Here is a 16,769-nt window from a genome sequence, read left to right on the forward strand (position 1 = left end):
TTTGTCCACAAACGTGGTCCCGTCCCATTGGCCGAATTATTTTAGCGCACTGGAAGGACACGCCCATATCTTGTAATAGAATGATAGTTGAAATGACCCATCATTTACTTGATGAAAAGTCTATTCTCGCCTCGTCCAGTCTCGGTAGTAAAGGAAACCGTGGATGCCATGGTAAATTTTTCTGCCTATTCTATAATATATCTATTCTATGCTGTTTTATAAAGCGCATATAGCATTATGGAATAGAATACAACATAAAAGAACAGAACCTTAGAAAAATAAATCAATTTGGGACCCCCTTCAAACTGTGTAGAGCTTTGAATAGAAAAGAATAGAATATTACCATGGTAACTATGATTTCTGAACTGTATTTAATTGCTTTTGTTATTGATAGGCCTAAGTACTGTATATCAGAATAAAATTAACATAAGATTAAATAGTGTAATTGATCAAATTTTGTAAGAAAATAAAATATGAAATGTAGTATTATTGTTGTTATTATGTGAGAAGTGTCAAACAATAAAACAACCCTAAATACATAATGGCCTTTTTAATGTTTGTTTAATGTTTGTATAAAATACATCATATAAAACATGGTCATTTGTACAAATAAATGGAGAAATGATAATCAACACATTATGAATCTTTTTCTTATTATACCTTGATTCATGTAACTGCGACAAAAGAATTCTGAACAAAAGTGAAGCAATTTCATTGTGTAATTCCTGCACAGGTAATCAACTCTTTCATTCTGTATAATGTTCTCCAAGGTGTTTTTGCACAGCAAAACTGACTTAGGTGGCCACAAAACTGCCTGTGCGTCTAGTACTCTAGTATAAATATTTACATAATTGCACGGACGGAATATTAACAGTCATCTGTCATATTATATTAAAATGTTATGTTTAGCCATGAAATTGACCAGAATTGCTTCATTTAGACATAGGCATTTCTTCCATAAGTGCTCTGAGCTTCTCTCCTGGATGCGGACGCAGAGTAAACAGTTTCTCGCGTGGGCTGGTAGGGGTAACCGCTGCAAGAGCAAGATGCAGAATGTAAGAAACACACAAATTCATCGAATAACTAAAATGTGAAAAATATTATAAGAACATATTATGTGAAAAGATAGCCAAATAGAAAAGAGAAAAGTGTGTGTGAGAGCGACAAAGCAACTCACGTCTTCTCCTTTGAGCCTAATTTGCAGCTGAACATGAGACAAGCTCCACCACAGATGGCGAGAACACCAGAGGCCCAGCCGATGTATAAAGCCTCTCCAATCTCATACCTACAGCACACCACAAAAACAACACAACGGATTCAGCTCAGTTCAGTGGAACATACATAGGTTTCAGTCATTATGAAATTTGCTGTCAAACTAAAGCATGAAAAGGAAGTTGCTCTTCTCTTTTATTTCCTATTGTGACATATATCCGAGTGAAACAGCTTCTCGAGTGAAAAAATCTTCGATAGGACTTGATTTTTTCCATCAGGAATAGATTGGATGGTTGTGGTTTGCAATTGGCCAATCTTATGTGAGTGACAGGTTGCCCCGCCCGAACGTCAGTAAACAAGTCATACTGGCCCTGTCCCAAATGACACACTTCATGTGCACTTTCGGTCTTGTGGACTTACAATGGCTGCTGCGTGCGCATGTCCCCTAAGTCCACAGGACCGTAGGGTGTCCCATTCGTCATTTTAGCTTAAATATCTGTGCCACTGTGGTCCTGTCCCAAATGGCACACTTCTATGGCCCTGTCCCAAATGGCACCCTAAACCCTCACGGTCTTCCTCTGAGTCCGCACTTTCAAGACGTAATGCCGCTTTGACTGCCGGGTAAAGTCCTCTGCATTGCTTACAGTCTTGTGGGCTCAGCTGAAGTGCGCATCGAGGGCGCATAGCAGCCGCAAAGGGGGCGCTCACAGGCACCCTTCTTTAAGCTAAAAAGACACCCTACGGTCTTGTGGACTTAACGGACATGCGCACGCAGTGGCCATTGTAAGTCCACAAGGCCGAAAGTGCACATGAAGTGTGTTATTTGGGACAGAAGAGAAGAAATGTCTTTGGAGGAGGGGAAGTTATTTTACTTAAAGATTACAAGGGCACATTAATAATAAAAAAATACAATAAAATAAATAATGATGTGCTCAAATAAAAAGGCTAATTTATAATAAATAGGCTACTTCAATAATCCATAAAAAAATAATAATTGTTCATTTTGATTTCATGATGACTTTAAACGCATCAACAATCAGCACAATGCACTAATATTGATTTACATAAACAAAGTTTTATCATACAAATATTTTCATTATAGCACACAATTTTAGGCTAGTAAAACACAGTAGGGGAAATTCAGTAATGGTCTGCAGTTTTGTAAAACTCGAACAGGTGAAGCCAGAGGCACCTGTTGGATGTGAGTAGAGTGGAGTATTAAAGAAGACAGCAGGGGGCAGTATTTCCCTTTAAACTACTGAAAGAGCACACATACTCACTTTTGGCCAGGGTAGAGCGGGTTGAAGAACTCTCGAGTGATATTGGCAGCGTACCAGGACACTGATACCATCGTGCACAAACCTTTACATGAGATTAAAAACACAGCCCTAAAGATTAACAGATAGCATACAATAGCAATAAAGCATTCTGATAGGCTAAGTGCATCTGAGTGAATCTGATAAGAACTGCTTTAAAGATTATTTTTGAAAAGCACAATTTCCAACAGTGAATTCCAATCATCATTCTATAATATTGAGATTAATTATTAATGTGCTTTACCCTGCAGCAGGAAAAATACGCCTCCGGTACCGGCGATTCTGCCTTTCAGTGTGTAGTTCTCTCCGCCGGCCTTCGAGCACTGAACGCCGATGAGGGCCGCCACCACCCCGAACGTGCCGCACACCACCGCCGCGATCACCAGAGCGCGAGACGCCTGGATATAACCTGAGGGAAGAGAAACAAACAGAATCACGTGCTAAAAGATTTGATTCTGGAAAATAATATAAAAAATATAGGACTGTAATAAAAGAATTAGCCCAAGCCACAAAGAAAGACAGAAACAACATTAAGAAAGCATCAGCAGAAATAAATAAATAAATAACTGGAATGAATAGCCTAGCTAAATAATAATTTAAAAAAAAGATCGACCAAGAAAACGCATAAATAAACAGTAAACAAATAGCCTACATTTAAAACGAATACCGCTGAGTAAATAAATAAATAAAACTAAAGAAGGAAAGGCCGACAAAGAAAATACATAAATAAATAGTAAACAGGCCTAAACAAATAAATAAAGAAAAATAGGTCAAATATAAAATATTTACTGAGCTGAGAACGAATAAATAGGCCAAAATAAAATTAAAGAAGGAAAGAACGACAAAGAAAATACATACATAAATAGTAAACAGTAGGCTAGTGAACAAACAGGCCTAAAGAAAGACAAATAGGCTATTAAATATTTACTAAACTGAAAACTAAATATAAAGACCGACAAAATAAATAAATAGGCTATTAAATATTTACTAAACTGTAAATATAAAGACCGACAAAATAAATAAATAGGCTATTAAATAGTATTAAACAAACAAATAAAGACAAATAAATAAATAAATATAAAATAGGCCTAACTACTGGACTGAGAACGACAGATAAATAAATAAATAACTAAATAAATAAATAACCGACAGACCGAGAACATGAGCAAATAGTAAACGGCAGTAAACATAAAGAAAGACAAATATAAAACAGAACGAAGGAACACATAAATAAATAGCCTAAATTAATTAATTAAATAATTAATGAAAGAAAGAAAGAGAAAATAGACTTAGCCTAAATAGCCATAGTAGGCTAGAAAACAAATAAATAAACAGAAATACTGAAATGAGGACGAAGAAAGAAAGAAAGAAAGAAAGAAAGAAAGAAAGAAAGAAAGAAAGAAAGAAAGAAAGAAAGAAAGAAAGTTGCTCTAAAAAACAGTTTTGAACACATTGTGAAGCTGTGAGAAATGTCACGGCCACCAAAGTTCCCGCCAAAATTAAACTGATTTACATTGTTTATTTATGACAGTGGTGGCTAATATCAAGTTCCTACACCTGTGATGATTGAATGATCATAAAACTGTGGCTATAAGGTATTTTTGTCCCACCAGACAGGGCGAGCAGAGAGGGGAATTCGCGGCAGTTGTGCACTCCGGTCGAGTCCGTGGCGCAGGACATCCACAGATTCTCGTACAGGGTTGAGGTGGTGATCACAGTCCCATCTAACGACGATACTTTCCAGTAGCGGTTCGGAATTGTGATGCCAACCATTATCCAACTCAGAAAGCCAAGAAATAAAGCAACGACTTCAATAACCGGATCCATGGCTGCTCTAGATTACACAGGCTCCAAAATCATCCACAATCGACGTCAGTATTCCTATTTTATGTAGGCTACTTCTCTGTTTTATTTATTAGTTTTCAAAATCTGAACACCATTTGCTGAAAAAATTATCAAATTAAATATTCCCAGGTGTTACTGATTTCGCAAGCTGTTCCGTGAGCTGGGCCAGTATTTCCATGGAGAGCGAGATTACACGACTGTGACACATCAGATGTGTTGTTAAAGTAGCGGTCATTTATAGGTTCTGTTTGCCCTCCCCTCTCTTGTCTTGCTTTTACGTTTTACATCCCGAAACTCAACAGGTGGTTATCACCAAAGTCCAATGGTCGTTGCCTGACCTTCACTAGCAATGCATCCGAGATGTCTCATGGACTCAAACTCATTGCACTGTAAAATGTGATTAGTTGACTTCAGCTAAACAATGTGATGAAACCCGTTGCCATACGAAAAGTAAATAAGCTTCACTCCAATTTAAAATATTTGTTGGGTAGGCCTATATCTGAAATATAGCTATACACTACCGTTCAAAGGTTTGGGGTTAGTGTTTTCTTTTTTTTTTTTTTTGTTTTGTTTTTTTTATGAAAAAAGTATTATACTCACAAGTGCTGCATTTATTTGATAAAAAATGCTAATAATTTAAAATTATTATTATTTATTACAATTTAAAATAGTAAAAAAAAATGTTTTCTATTTGAATATATTTTATTCTTGTGATGGCAAAGTTTAATTTTCAGCATCATTACTCCAGTCTTCTGTGATCCTTCAGAAATCAGCATAATATGCTAATTTGCTGCTCAAGAAAAAAATCATAAAGCCTATTATCAGTGTTGAAAACATCATGTGCTAACCCTAACCCTAACAATAAATTGAAAGTTCAAAAGTATAGCATGTTTTTCAAATACAATTTGCAACATTGTAAATGACTATATTGTCACATTTGATCAATGTAATGCATCCTTGCTGAATAACAATACTTCTTTAAAAAATCGTACTGACTCTAAACATTTGAATGATAGCCATCAATGAATAACAATTCCAAAACCGCTGGTATTAGGACAAATAAGAGCCAGCTAAATGTAAAACTGCTTCTACAGTTCTTTTACAAATATGAAATGTAGGATTCAGAAGCCCTCGTTATTAGCGACACCTGTGGCCATTGAGTGAACTGCAGCCACCAACTTACAGTTTTTCTTGATTGTTTACACACATTTTCTGAAAGCATGCCTCATACTCTCAGAACTCTACACACAAATCAAAAAACACACACACAATGGGCAAAACCGTACTCGGTTACTAACGTAACCTCGGTTCCCTGAGATACGGAACGAGTACTGCGTATGGGGAGACCTTTCCCCATACGCAGTACGAGTGAAGTATCGAAAGGGAACGTACTCGGTTACTAACGTAACCTCGGTTCCCTGAGATACGGAACGAGTACTGCGTATGGGGAAAGGTCTCCCCATACGCAGTACGAGTGAAGTATCGAAAGGGAACCCTCAATTCTCCTGCAAAATGAAACTTTACATTCAAAACAATGTTCTTTCTTCTCAAAATGGTATTTTGTTTTCAAATGACACACACAAACCATCATATGAATAGACATTTATAAGAACCAGTTGAATACTGATGTGCTCTATGTAAAACACTATGATGAATGGAAAACACTTCTCCATTCATCATAATGACTTTGGTCTTTATTTGGTTCAGTGTTACACTTACTACAGACAGTACATACATAAGTGTGTTGTAAAATATTTGTAGTATATATATATATATATATATATATATATATATATATATATATATATACATATATACATATATATATGTATGTATGTGTGTGTGTATATATATATATATATATATACATATATATGTATGTATGTGTGTATATATATATATATATACATATATACATACATGTACATATATATATATATATATATATATATATATATATACATACATATACATATATATATATATATATATATATATATATATATATATATATATATATATATATATATATATGTATATGTATGTATATATAGTCAGAACACACAAATACACGGTAACAAATATATTTTATTTTTCCAACAAAAACAATGTACAGTGCACATCCCAACCAATGCAAAGTTGCACATACCGTACAAAACAACAGAAGAATTTACTGTATACAGTTACAGTAAAAAAAAACTATGCTGCTCTGCCTCTGTTTCCATTGTTGGCATCCATTGCTCCAAAACAGAAGAGCTCACCTGTTGCCCTTTTATGCTAAAGCTCTGTTTGCTAATTGTAAAAATGTGTGACAGGTGTTTGCCCATGTGATGAGTCAGTGTGCATATTTGAATGGCAGTGTGTTCCATGTGAAAACAAGAGATTTTTCTGCCCGAAAATTGTGCCAAATGCAGAGAATTGTGTGTAGTGTTTTGAAAAAAGTGTGTTTTAGAACTGCAATGTGAGTGTAAAGCAGGAATTGTGCTTGTAGTTTAGCAGAATTGGTTCAGGGGGTTGGTGCATGAGTTACATGCTGTGGTCATTGTGTCTCAAGTACCAATATTTGTGTGTAAACAATTGAGAAAAACTGTAAGTGTACGTCACTTTTTACGTGTACAGGAGGGTCAGCGTACAGTGCGCGTGGCGCAAATTTTGCCATCAGAAGAGTATGCGCACCACAGGATTTTTGTAACCGCATATTTGTATGCGCAGGTCGCACATGCTCATTTAATTTTTTTGCAGAAATTTTTTTATCCACAAGGTGGCAACTGTGCCCTGGGGCGTCGATTCACTAGGTAGTCAAAGAAAAAACACATAAACAGAACAGACTGGAACACATGCAAGCTACAGCAATGACTGAGGCCTTCATAGATGAGAGTGTCACAGTCTGTTCTGTTTAGTTTTAATTATCATGGACTTTTAGTTTGTTTTCATTCACATAATGTGACTGGCTGATCAACTTCAGTGAGGAATTATCATCTCCCACCCTATCATTACCACTGTTTCTGAACAGTACTACCCTCGGACTTGCGGCTCCACCGGATTCCCTCGTCCTGCCGGCTCCCCCTTGGTTAGTCATCACATTTCTTCCGCCACGGACTTCCCTCCATCCCTCCAGCTGCAGTGGGTTCTTCCTTCCCCTCTGCGTTGCCTCTGTCCTCGCTCACACACGCTCCACCTCAGCCCTTGGGTACTCTGGCTTGTCTTGTCGGGGAAGGTCTTGTCTTTTAAGTTTCACTACAAGCTGTTCACTCATTGGCAATAAAAGCGATTAATAACATTCTGACATTTAGCCCCTTTAAAAGAAGCAGTGACTACTACAAATGTTTGTAATTTTTTCTTTTTAAACGTTAACCGGGCCTAGATAGTTTTAGTGGATTTTAATAGGCTACTCAGAAGTTTAGTAAAATGTTTTGGATCTGTCCTAAAAGGACACTATCAAAAGAGGGAACTACTGGGTGCAGTGATTAAATGAACAACTGAAGAAGCTGTTGACAGTGTTTATCTACTATAGCCTTTATCACTTGTTTCATTATCTGTTTCAACTGCTTCAGATATCCTCATATATTCATTGGCTGGCCTAGACCAGCATGCTCACAATCATACACTAAACCTCACTTCAAGAATCTACATCATAGTCAAGTCAGGTTTTTTAATTGTCATTTACACAGTTTATACAGGGTTCAATGAACACTGAAATGCTTATGAGGAGGTTTAAACACAGAACAGACACACAGTCAGAAGACATTTGGCATATAAACACAAAGGTAAATAAAAAAATAAATAAATAAAGTGAATATAAAGTGACAATGTCATGATTAAGTCCCTACTGAAAAAACAATAGAAACTGTACAATGTAATGCACATTATATACAGCATATTAAAAGACTATATGAAAAAGATTACTATAACTTCATACAATATTTTTAAACAATATATTTAAACAAATATTGCATTATATTACAACCATACACCTTGCCAATGTCTAGATTAAGAGAGTAAACATTAACAAAATAGGATTTAGTCACAATGATGATATCGCCGAAATGCACAGAAAGACCAACAAGTTTAAATAAATGTCACATGACATGCAACCCCTTCATTAATGTTTAATGGCTAAGAAGGAAAAAGCCATCTCTGAACAAAAGATGATGTTAAAATATGACACACTAGAGGCTGAAGTTCATGTAGCAATAACCAAAACTTTCAGATTTGACAATAAGTATCCAGATTATTGTGAAATCTCTCCAAACAACATGGAGCCTATTGATTTTAAGTTCTTACTGTACAAAGACCTATAAGTGATTAACTTATTTTATTGATGTGAGACTAAGATATTCTGAAAATAGGCAAAATGGCAAACCATATCTTGTAAGGTTAACATAATGATTCCAAAATCGATTCCCAGTAAAAGGAAATAAGTATGTTGCAATACATGGCTTTGTAAATTCTGTATAATGAAAGGATGAAATGCAGTGAATTGCAGTGAAATCTACACTGATCAAAAAAATTTAAGGAACATTTTGAAAACACATCAGATCTCAATGGGGTCAAACTGGTCATGCTGAACGATGTTACAGGCAGCACAACGTTCTCCACGGCTTCTCCAGACCCATTCATGTCTGTCACATGTGAACCTGCTCTAATCTGTGAAAAGCACAGGCCACCAGTGGTGGATCTGCCAATTCTGGTGTTCAATGGCAAATGCCAATAGAGGTGCCGGGCAGTGAGCACAGGGCCCACTAGAGGACGTAGGGCCCTCAGGCCACCCTCATGAAGTCTGTTTCTGATTGTTTGGTCAGAGACATTCACACCAGTGGCCTTCTGGAGGTCATTTTGTAGGGCTCTAGCAGTGCTCATCCAGTTCCTCCTTGCACAAAGGAGCAGATACCGGTCCTGTTGATGGGTTAAGGACCTTCTACGGCCCTGTCTAGCTCTCCTAGAGTAACTGCCTGACTCCTGGAATCTCCTCCATGCTCCTGAGACTGTGCTGGGAGACACAGCAAACCTTCTGGCAATGACACATATTGATGTGCCATCCTGGAGGAGTTGGACTGCCTGTGCAACCTCTGTAGGGTCCAGGTATCGCCTCATGCTACCAGTAGTGACACTGACCCTAGCCAAATGCAAAACTAGTGAAAAACAGTCAGAAAAGATGAGTAGGGGAAAAAAATGTCAGTGGCCTCTACTTGTAAAACCATTCCTGTTTTGGGGGTCATCTCATTGTTGCCTGATAAACTGATTAACAACCCCCTCTGCTACTTAACTGACCTGGGGTGCATTTCCCAAAAGCATTGTTAGCCAACTAACATCGCAAGTTCCATCGTCATTAACATAGTTCAATAATTTGGTGTTTCCTGAAACTATAGTTCAGACGAACATTCGCAAAATGCAACACAAACTAGTTGGAACGACAGCTCTCGAGCTGTGGTTAGAAGCATAGTTTCTTGTTTTTATGACATATGGACTTAATAAATCGTTATCTTGAGCAAAATAAGCAAGCTGACATTAAGTACAATGTATATCTTTTATTTTGAATATATACAAATGTCATTTACATATTTTAGTTTGTCTAGAGAGTTTAAGCAGAGTGAAGAGTGCGCATGTGTGTACGTGCTCTAGTACGTAAGAACGAGCCTATGATTGAATCTGGAAATAAAGCACAATAACTGAGGAAAATGAGAATTAGTCCTCTAATGCCATGTCCGTAATTTATAGCAAAAAATCTAGCTTTTAATCGATTTCAAACGGATTCATTTAAAGAAGTTATTACTCACCACCTGCGTGACTTCATTCACCAATGTGGTTGAATGACAGGTTTGCGAAAATACGGTTTCTGGAAACAGTTGTGACTAACTATTTGATTTGTTCAATTAGCTATGGCATACTATGGTAGTGAAGCAGCGAGTTCCCTTACGATACTACACTTTGTACTGCGTCGAACGTCTTATTATTCATGAGACAAGACGCATGTGAGGAAAAAACAGCGGGGCAGAGGATCTCAGCGCTCGGATGAGAGTGAGCTCACGTCGGCTCAGGTCCCGCGTGCCTCACTCTCTCCACAGAGAGGTTTATCCCGTCCATTTCTCCCGCCCAGACCAGCGCCCCTCTGCCATCGCGAGCGACCTGGTCTAATTCGGGGGATCTGATGAAGAGCCGCTGGATGAAGGCATATCCTTGGCGGCTTTGGATGGCGAGGAGTGGTCAGGCTCACCTCATGACCCTGCCCCCTTGCCTCCACAGAGCCTGTTCAAACGCCCTGGCAGTGCACTGCTGTTATAGCTGATACAATAAAAAAACGAACATTCTCAAAAAGAGAGCAAATTTCCTCTTTCACCCCATACACGCACCACAGTCTCTCACGGCGACTTAGTGCAAGAACCAATTCAGCCCCTCGCCACACGGGCCGAGGCCTGGCAGGCCATCTCCGTAGTGTAAAACGAGGTTATGTACTTCAGTTCGCTCAACGGGCCCTGTTATTCAATGGAGTGGTCCAAACCTCTGTTGAAAGCAAGGACGCGCACGTGGTAAATGTTATGCTGGCTAAGGGAGCCATAGAAGTGGTTCCTCCAGCACTCAGCAAGTCAGATTTCTACAGCAGGTACTTCCTCGTTCCCAAGAAGGATGGCGGTCTCCGACCCATCCTCGATCTCAGATGTCTGAACAGGGCCCTGTTAAAGCGCTCATTCAGAATGATCACTTTGAAGCAGATCTTCCCACAAGTGCGCCCGTGAGACTAGTTCTTTACCCTGGATCTGAAAGACGCTTATTTTCACATCCAGATAGGTGTGCGTTGGAACCCTGGCCCCTTGGACAAATCCCTGCTGGTTCTAGCATCGCGTGGCAATTGGGACAATGACCAAGAGGAATGTCGCCTTCACAGATGCCTCCAAGTTGGGTTGGGGAGCTCTGTGCAACGGCCATCCGACCTTTGGCGCCTGGAACGGCCCAGAAAGCGAGCTTCATATCAACCATCTGGAAATGTTGGCAGTATATCAAGCTCTCCAAGCTTTCCTCCCTTTCTTGAAGGGACACCATGTCTTGGTCAGATCAGACAACATGACAGTGGTGTCCTTCATAAATCACCAGGGCAGACTCTCTTCGAAGCCCCTCTGCACTCTGGCAGAGACCGGTGCCCACAAGGTCTTCCAGGTGGCTCCTCTGCTCCATCCATGGGTCTCAGACCTGTCTCAGTTATGGAGCCATGGCCGATTCCTCTGAGATGAGACCTCCTCTCTCAAGTGAGAGGAGTGATATGGTACCCCAGACCCGAGCTGTGGAATCTTCATGTGTGGTTTCTCAAAGGGAGCCTACTAGCCTCCCAGAGAATGTTTTAAACACTATCTCACAAGCTAGAGCCCCATCAACTAGACGCCTTTACGCTCTTAAATGGTCCGTCTTTGCCGCCTGGTGCACAGCCCGGGGCGAAGACCCATTGACTTATGACATATCCCAGATATTATCCTTCCTTCAAGACTTAATGGACAGAGGCCGTACTCCCTCTACCCTGAACAGTTTTTTGTCTGCTTTGGTGGCCGCACGAAAGGTCTTTCACGAAGCCTGAGCTTTCCAGATGGATAGTCAACGCTATAGCACTCGCTTAATCCTTCTTAGGACTTCAATGCCCCTTAGGTGTGAGAGCGCATTCCACTAGAGGCATAGCCTCCTAGTGGGCGTGATCCTGTGGTGTTTCTATCGCCAACATCTGTGCGGCAGCTGGCTGGGCCTCACCGTCCACATTTGTCAGGTTTTATAATCTGGACGTTCCTGCACTTCAGTCGCAGGTCCTTTCTGCATAAGCCTCACTGCTAAAACCAGCTTATGGTTTTCCGTTATAACTCCGACCATGTCCGGGTGTAACTTTATTCTGTGCTCCTATATAGGCCCTGGGCCCACTGGTGCCTTGGCTTAGGGGTTCGGGAAGATGACTACAGTATTTTTAGACCTGTTACTCAGGCTATCCTGTGTTATGAGTATCTGTTGCAAGCCCTTTTCTAGTGCTCTTCCACCATGCTCGGGATGGAATATCGCCCCTATATGCGTCTTGTCTTATGAATAAGACATTTGACGCAGTACAAAGTGTAGTATCGTAAGGGAACGTACTCAGTTACTAACGTAACCTCGGTTCCCTTAGATACGGAACAAGTACAGCGTACTTTGCCGAGCTACACGCCAGATGCCTCGTGCGTCGCTTCAGTCGAATCGATTTGCCATGGTGAGACAGCCGCATATATAGCCCGATACCCCGTCCCTTTTGGTGGGCTCAATGGGCTCGCTCACAATCATTGGTTCATTCATTTAAGTCCACGAACCAATGGCCATGCAGTTTTCACTGCGTGAATAAAACAGGCTTCAGTAATCGGAGAAAATAGGAGTTTTCCCCATATGCGTCTTGTCTTGAATAATAATATTTAATGCAGTACTCGTTCCGTATCTAAGGTAACTGAGGTTACATTAGTAACCAAGTATGTTACATCGTTGTTCGGGAAACGCACCCAGATCAATAGAGTTTAACTGACCTGATGCTATTCTCTGATTAAAAAAAGTGTTCCTTTAATTTTTTTGAGCAGTGTATATATATATATATATATATATATATATATATACATACACACACACACACACACACACACACATACACACACACACACACATACATGCATACACATATATATAGTCAATGTATCAAAATATATCTACAGAATAATTAATGTGTAACTCTCACATGTACTGCTTGCGTGTGATAAGCAGATCATGGGTTTTAAAGGTCAGGTTTATGACTAGCTTGCTTGACTATTGCTATACTTTACTTTAATTGCACTTTTAACAAACACAATAGTTTTCACACATGGTTATACATCTCCTAAAATCGCTGATGACACTTTTGATGGCTGGATGTTTATGGGGACCATAAAAAGAGCTTATACAAGTCCTGTCAGAAAGAAGATTTTTTGCAGGGATGCTGAATCATGGTCCTAGAGATCTATCCTCCTTCAGATTGATCTATCTTTCAGTTCAGACCCTGCTCTAACACACCTGGCAGCCTGTACACTGCAAACTTGGCATTAATTCAACTCTTTATCAGAGATTAAATTGACATGTAATTGATATGTCACAGTGTCATTTAAATGACACTTGTAAAACTAAAGATATAGGCCAAGGTTAGCTGGTAAAATGTGTTTGGTTACTCTGCAGGAAGGCTTATTTCCAGGATCAGGACTGAACCATGGGTGTAATTTGTGTTGGAGCATGTCATGAGATGTGTGTGTGAATCAGCTGTGGGGAAATTATTTGTGGGGATATTTTTTACACAAAGAAAGTGTCATGTTATTATACTTTAAAGAAGGATATGAGCAAATGATGTTTGAGCTCTGAACCCAGGATGTTGTAAATCTTTTTTATGATTTCTTGTGACATCAACAGGTGAGCCAATTAAAATTTATACGTAGTAAATAACAAGGAAAACCTTTGCCTCTGTATTGTTTGACTGATTCGAAAATGACAGTATGTGTTTCAGTCATACACTCTTAGATTAGACTTTCTGGATTTGCTGTAATACAAAAATGGATGAACTCCATTCCATTTACTAAATAAAGATTAATATGAGAAAATTAAAACCAAATGTAATCTCATCTAAAATTTTACAACACTAATATGACTTTCATGGGATCAAATGATTTTTGGGAGCTCGACTTTTTAAAAATGTGTTATTCTGACATTTCTGATTTGAATTTGATTTTCCCACAAACTTCAATAAAGCTAAGACATGACAAGTCACAGACAGACAGACAAATAGAAGAGAGAGTTGTTTTCATCATTTGCTTTAACAGTTAATTAGTAACCTCAATACTGTGTTATAAAATGATGTTACTAATGGCAACCATAAACCTCTGCATTGTAAAGCTGAGATGTCTTCACATGTGCGTAAGTCCCTGAGATGAATAATGTGGGAAGAACGAATACCCAACATTAAATTGGATGCTATTATCAGCTATTATCTTAAATAAACATGTTTTACAGGGAATTTGTTACTTTCAAGGTCTGATAGTTGTTGCCCTAAATCAATGTTCGAGATACTCCCATGTCTGAGAGCCTCTGAGCTAATGATGCACGGAGGACAACGACTTTGTGAGTGACTATTTAACCAGCATTTTCAGAGCGCATCAGAAACTCTACGATCAGTTTTTCCTTACCATGATTTCCAGATCTTTTGACTAGAAGGTCTTTTCCAGTGATTTTATAGAGATTGCACTCAGTAAGAGCAAATTCTGTAGGCAATTAAATATTTTAGAGCCATAGAAATTTCCATGACTTTTCCATGCCTGGAAATCACAATTTTAAAATGCCCTGCTATTTCCGAGTGTTTTATGATTGTGGGAACCCTCTCTTACTGACGCAAACAAAAGACCAGTCTAGATAAAGTACCTTAAAGTGCCTTAGTATAAAGTATACTAGGCAGTAAAATTAGAACATAATGCACATCAAACTGAAATAATAATAATAAAAAAACTACATTGGCCTCTCCAGCAATGTTTTTTTTTTAATGGAGATCATGATTCTCCTACGATTCTGAATAGACAACTAAACAATAACATGTAGTTTACTAGAGGTTCTGACAAAATGTTAATTGCTGCGATCTATTTAAAATATTTAATGAACTTTAATTCTTTTTAAAAAATTGGTTTGAATGAATGATTCAATATAGAGTGGTGCATGGATGACATAATTTGTAGGTCAACCCTATAATTTCATCACCCTGATCCCCTCGACAAAAACTCATTAGGGTTTTCCTTGGCTTTTGGATGATTGCAGAAAATAAGGTCTGTGATGAACATAAGTTTATGATTCTTACATGATTTGTTCATCGTGATAATTATTTTTGTGAGTATTTGCAACAGTCTTTTTATTGTGCAAAATCTTCAATATATATATATATATATATATATATATATATAAATAAAATTCCCTACTGAACATTATGGACAACTATGGTAATGATTTCAATAACAATTTTTTTGTTTTTTTCCGTCCTAAACTCCTAAACATGGATTTGTATGTCACCCTACACAGTTGTAAATGCCATACCAAAAAACATGGTACTATTGGTAAAAGGGATTCTTTCACACTACTCTGTGGCATTCTCTCTCCCATCTCCTTGTCTGGGTAAATTGTCTATTCGAGATCATAAATGTAACAACAAATATATTAGAATTGTTTTCATTGACAGAGTTCATCCAAGTCGAATTAAACATTGTTATATTTTCAAAGATTTTAACCCGAAAGAGGTGAAGGAAATGAGAATGAATTATCTTACCTTTCCAAGTCTCCTTAAAGGGAAAGAACTTGATTTTAAAATAATGAATGATGAATGAATAATGACATATACCCATTTAAACAATTCCTTAAATCAAAATTTGATATTGGAGAAAACTCTTTGCCAATTTTGTGAAATTGATATTGAAACCACCCAGCATTTTTGTTGTTGTTTTGGTCTCAATTGTAGAGTAAAATGTCATGTATTATTACGTGTAAATCCTCTTTAATACAAACAAATGAAGTTTGATGTACTTGAGAAGGACTGTTCACAATGCAGAGTTTTGAAAACCCCTCTTTCCTTTCTTCAATTTACAAATGAGCTTTTGTCGCTTCTGTTTGTACCTTTTCAATTGAAAAAGCCATTACAGTAGCCAATTTCTACAATGAGCTAAGTGCCCTATAGACTTTATTTACCAGAGAAACAAGTGCGCCGCCATCTTTGTAAAATTGTCTTTGAACTTCCGTTTTGCGGTAGCTCTGTACATTTCTATGGCAAAGCTGTCAAAGAATAATTAGTTGGTTAAGTGGATTTACTTGTTGTAGAGTTAATGAAAGTTATCACGAGCATTGTTATGTTTAAAGCAGATGTCTTAACAAATGTCAGTAGATCGGGAAGATTTTAAAACGAGCAGTCCATTCATAAATGTAATATCGCTGTGGAAATACAAACCGGAAGTCAAAAGACAACGAGCGCAACGCTGAAAAGGGGCGGGGCTACATAAGGTCTATAGCTTCTTACTACCCCTTGCAAGAACTTATTCTTCTATAAATGTTGTTCTTTCTACTATATTGTTTGGGAGCAGTCGTGGCATAATGGTTAGAGAGTCAGACTGAAGGTTGCCAGTTCGATTCTCAATACCGGAAGGAAATGGCTGAGGTGCCCTTGAGCAAGGCACCTAACCTCCAATCGCTGCCCAGTCTCCACAGCAAAAAATATCTGCCCACTGCTCCAGGTGTGTGTCCACAGTTTGCAATGTGTGTATTCACTACCCACTACTAATGTGAGTGCTCTAACTGATGGGTTAAATGCAGAGGTTGAAGTTTGAGTATGGGTCACTTTCACTTTCAATTATTTAGTTA

The 16,769-nt window shown here is 38.4% G+C and overlaps 1 protein-coding gene across 1 annotated transcript; it reads right to left on the reverse strand.

Moving 5' to 3' along the window:
* Positions 1–544: 544 nt before the first annotated feature.
* cldn15a (claudin 15a) lies at positions 545–4,762 on the reverse strand. Its single transcript, XM_048185845.1, has 5 exons — positions 4,139–4,762; positions 2,773–2,937; positions 2,493–2,574; positions 1,178–1,285; positions 545–1,033 (listed from the first exon to the last, which is right to left on the reverse strand). Exons 1-5 carry the CDS (start codon positions 4,353–4,355, stop codon positions 937–939), a joined length of 669 nt encoding a protein of 222 aa, XP_048041802.1. The 5' UTR covers positions 4,356–4,762; the 3' UTR covers positions 545–936.
* Between the last annotated feature and the right edge of the window lie 12,007 nt (positions 4,763–16,769).

This window comes from Megalobrama amblycephala, linkage group LG3 (genome assembly GCF_018812025.1).
Source record: "Megalobrama amblycephala isolate DHTTF-2021 linkage group LG3, ASM1881202v1, whole genome shotgun sequence".
NCBI classification, from domain to species: Eukaryota; Metazoa; Chordata; class Actinopteri; order Cypriniformes; family Xenocyprididae; genus Megalobrama; species Megalobrama amblycephala.

Bases quoted from the DNA above. Each gene is read 5' to 3' on its own strand.
- cldn15a (XM_048185845.1), bottom strand. From the start codon at position 4,355: ATGGATCCGGTTATTGAAGTCGTTGCTTTATTTCTTGGCTTTCTGAGT. The intron at 2,938-4,138 runs GTGGGACAAAAA...CTCTTCCCTCAG, and splicing joins CTCTCTGCTCGCCCTGTCTG to GTTATATCCAGGCGTCTCGC. The intron at 1,034-1,177 runs GTGAGTTGCTTT...TTGCTCTTGCAG, and splicing joins TTAGGCTCAAAGGAGAAGAC to CGGTTACCCCTACCAGCCCA.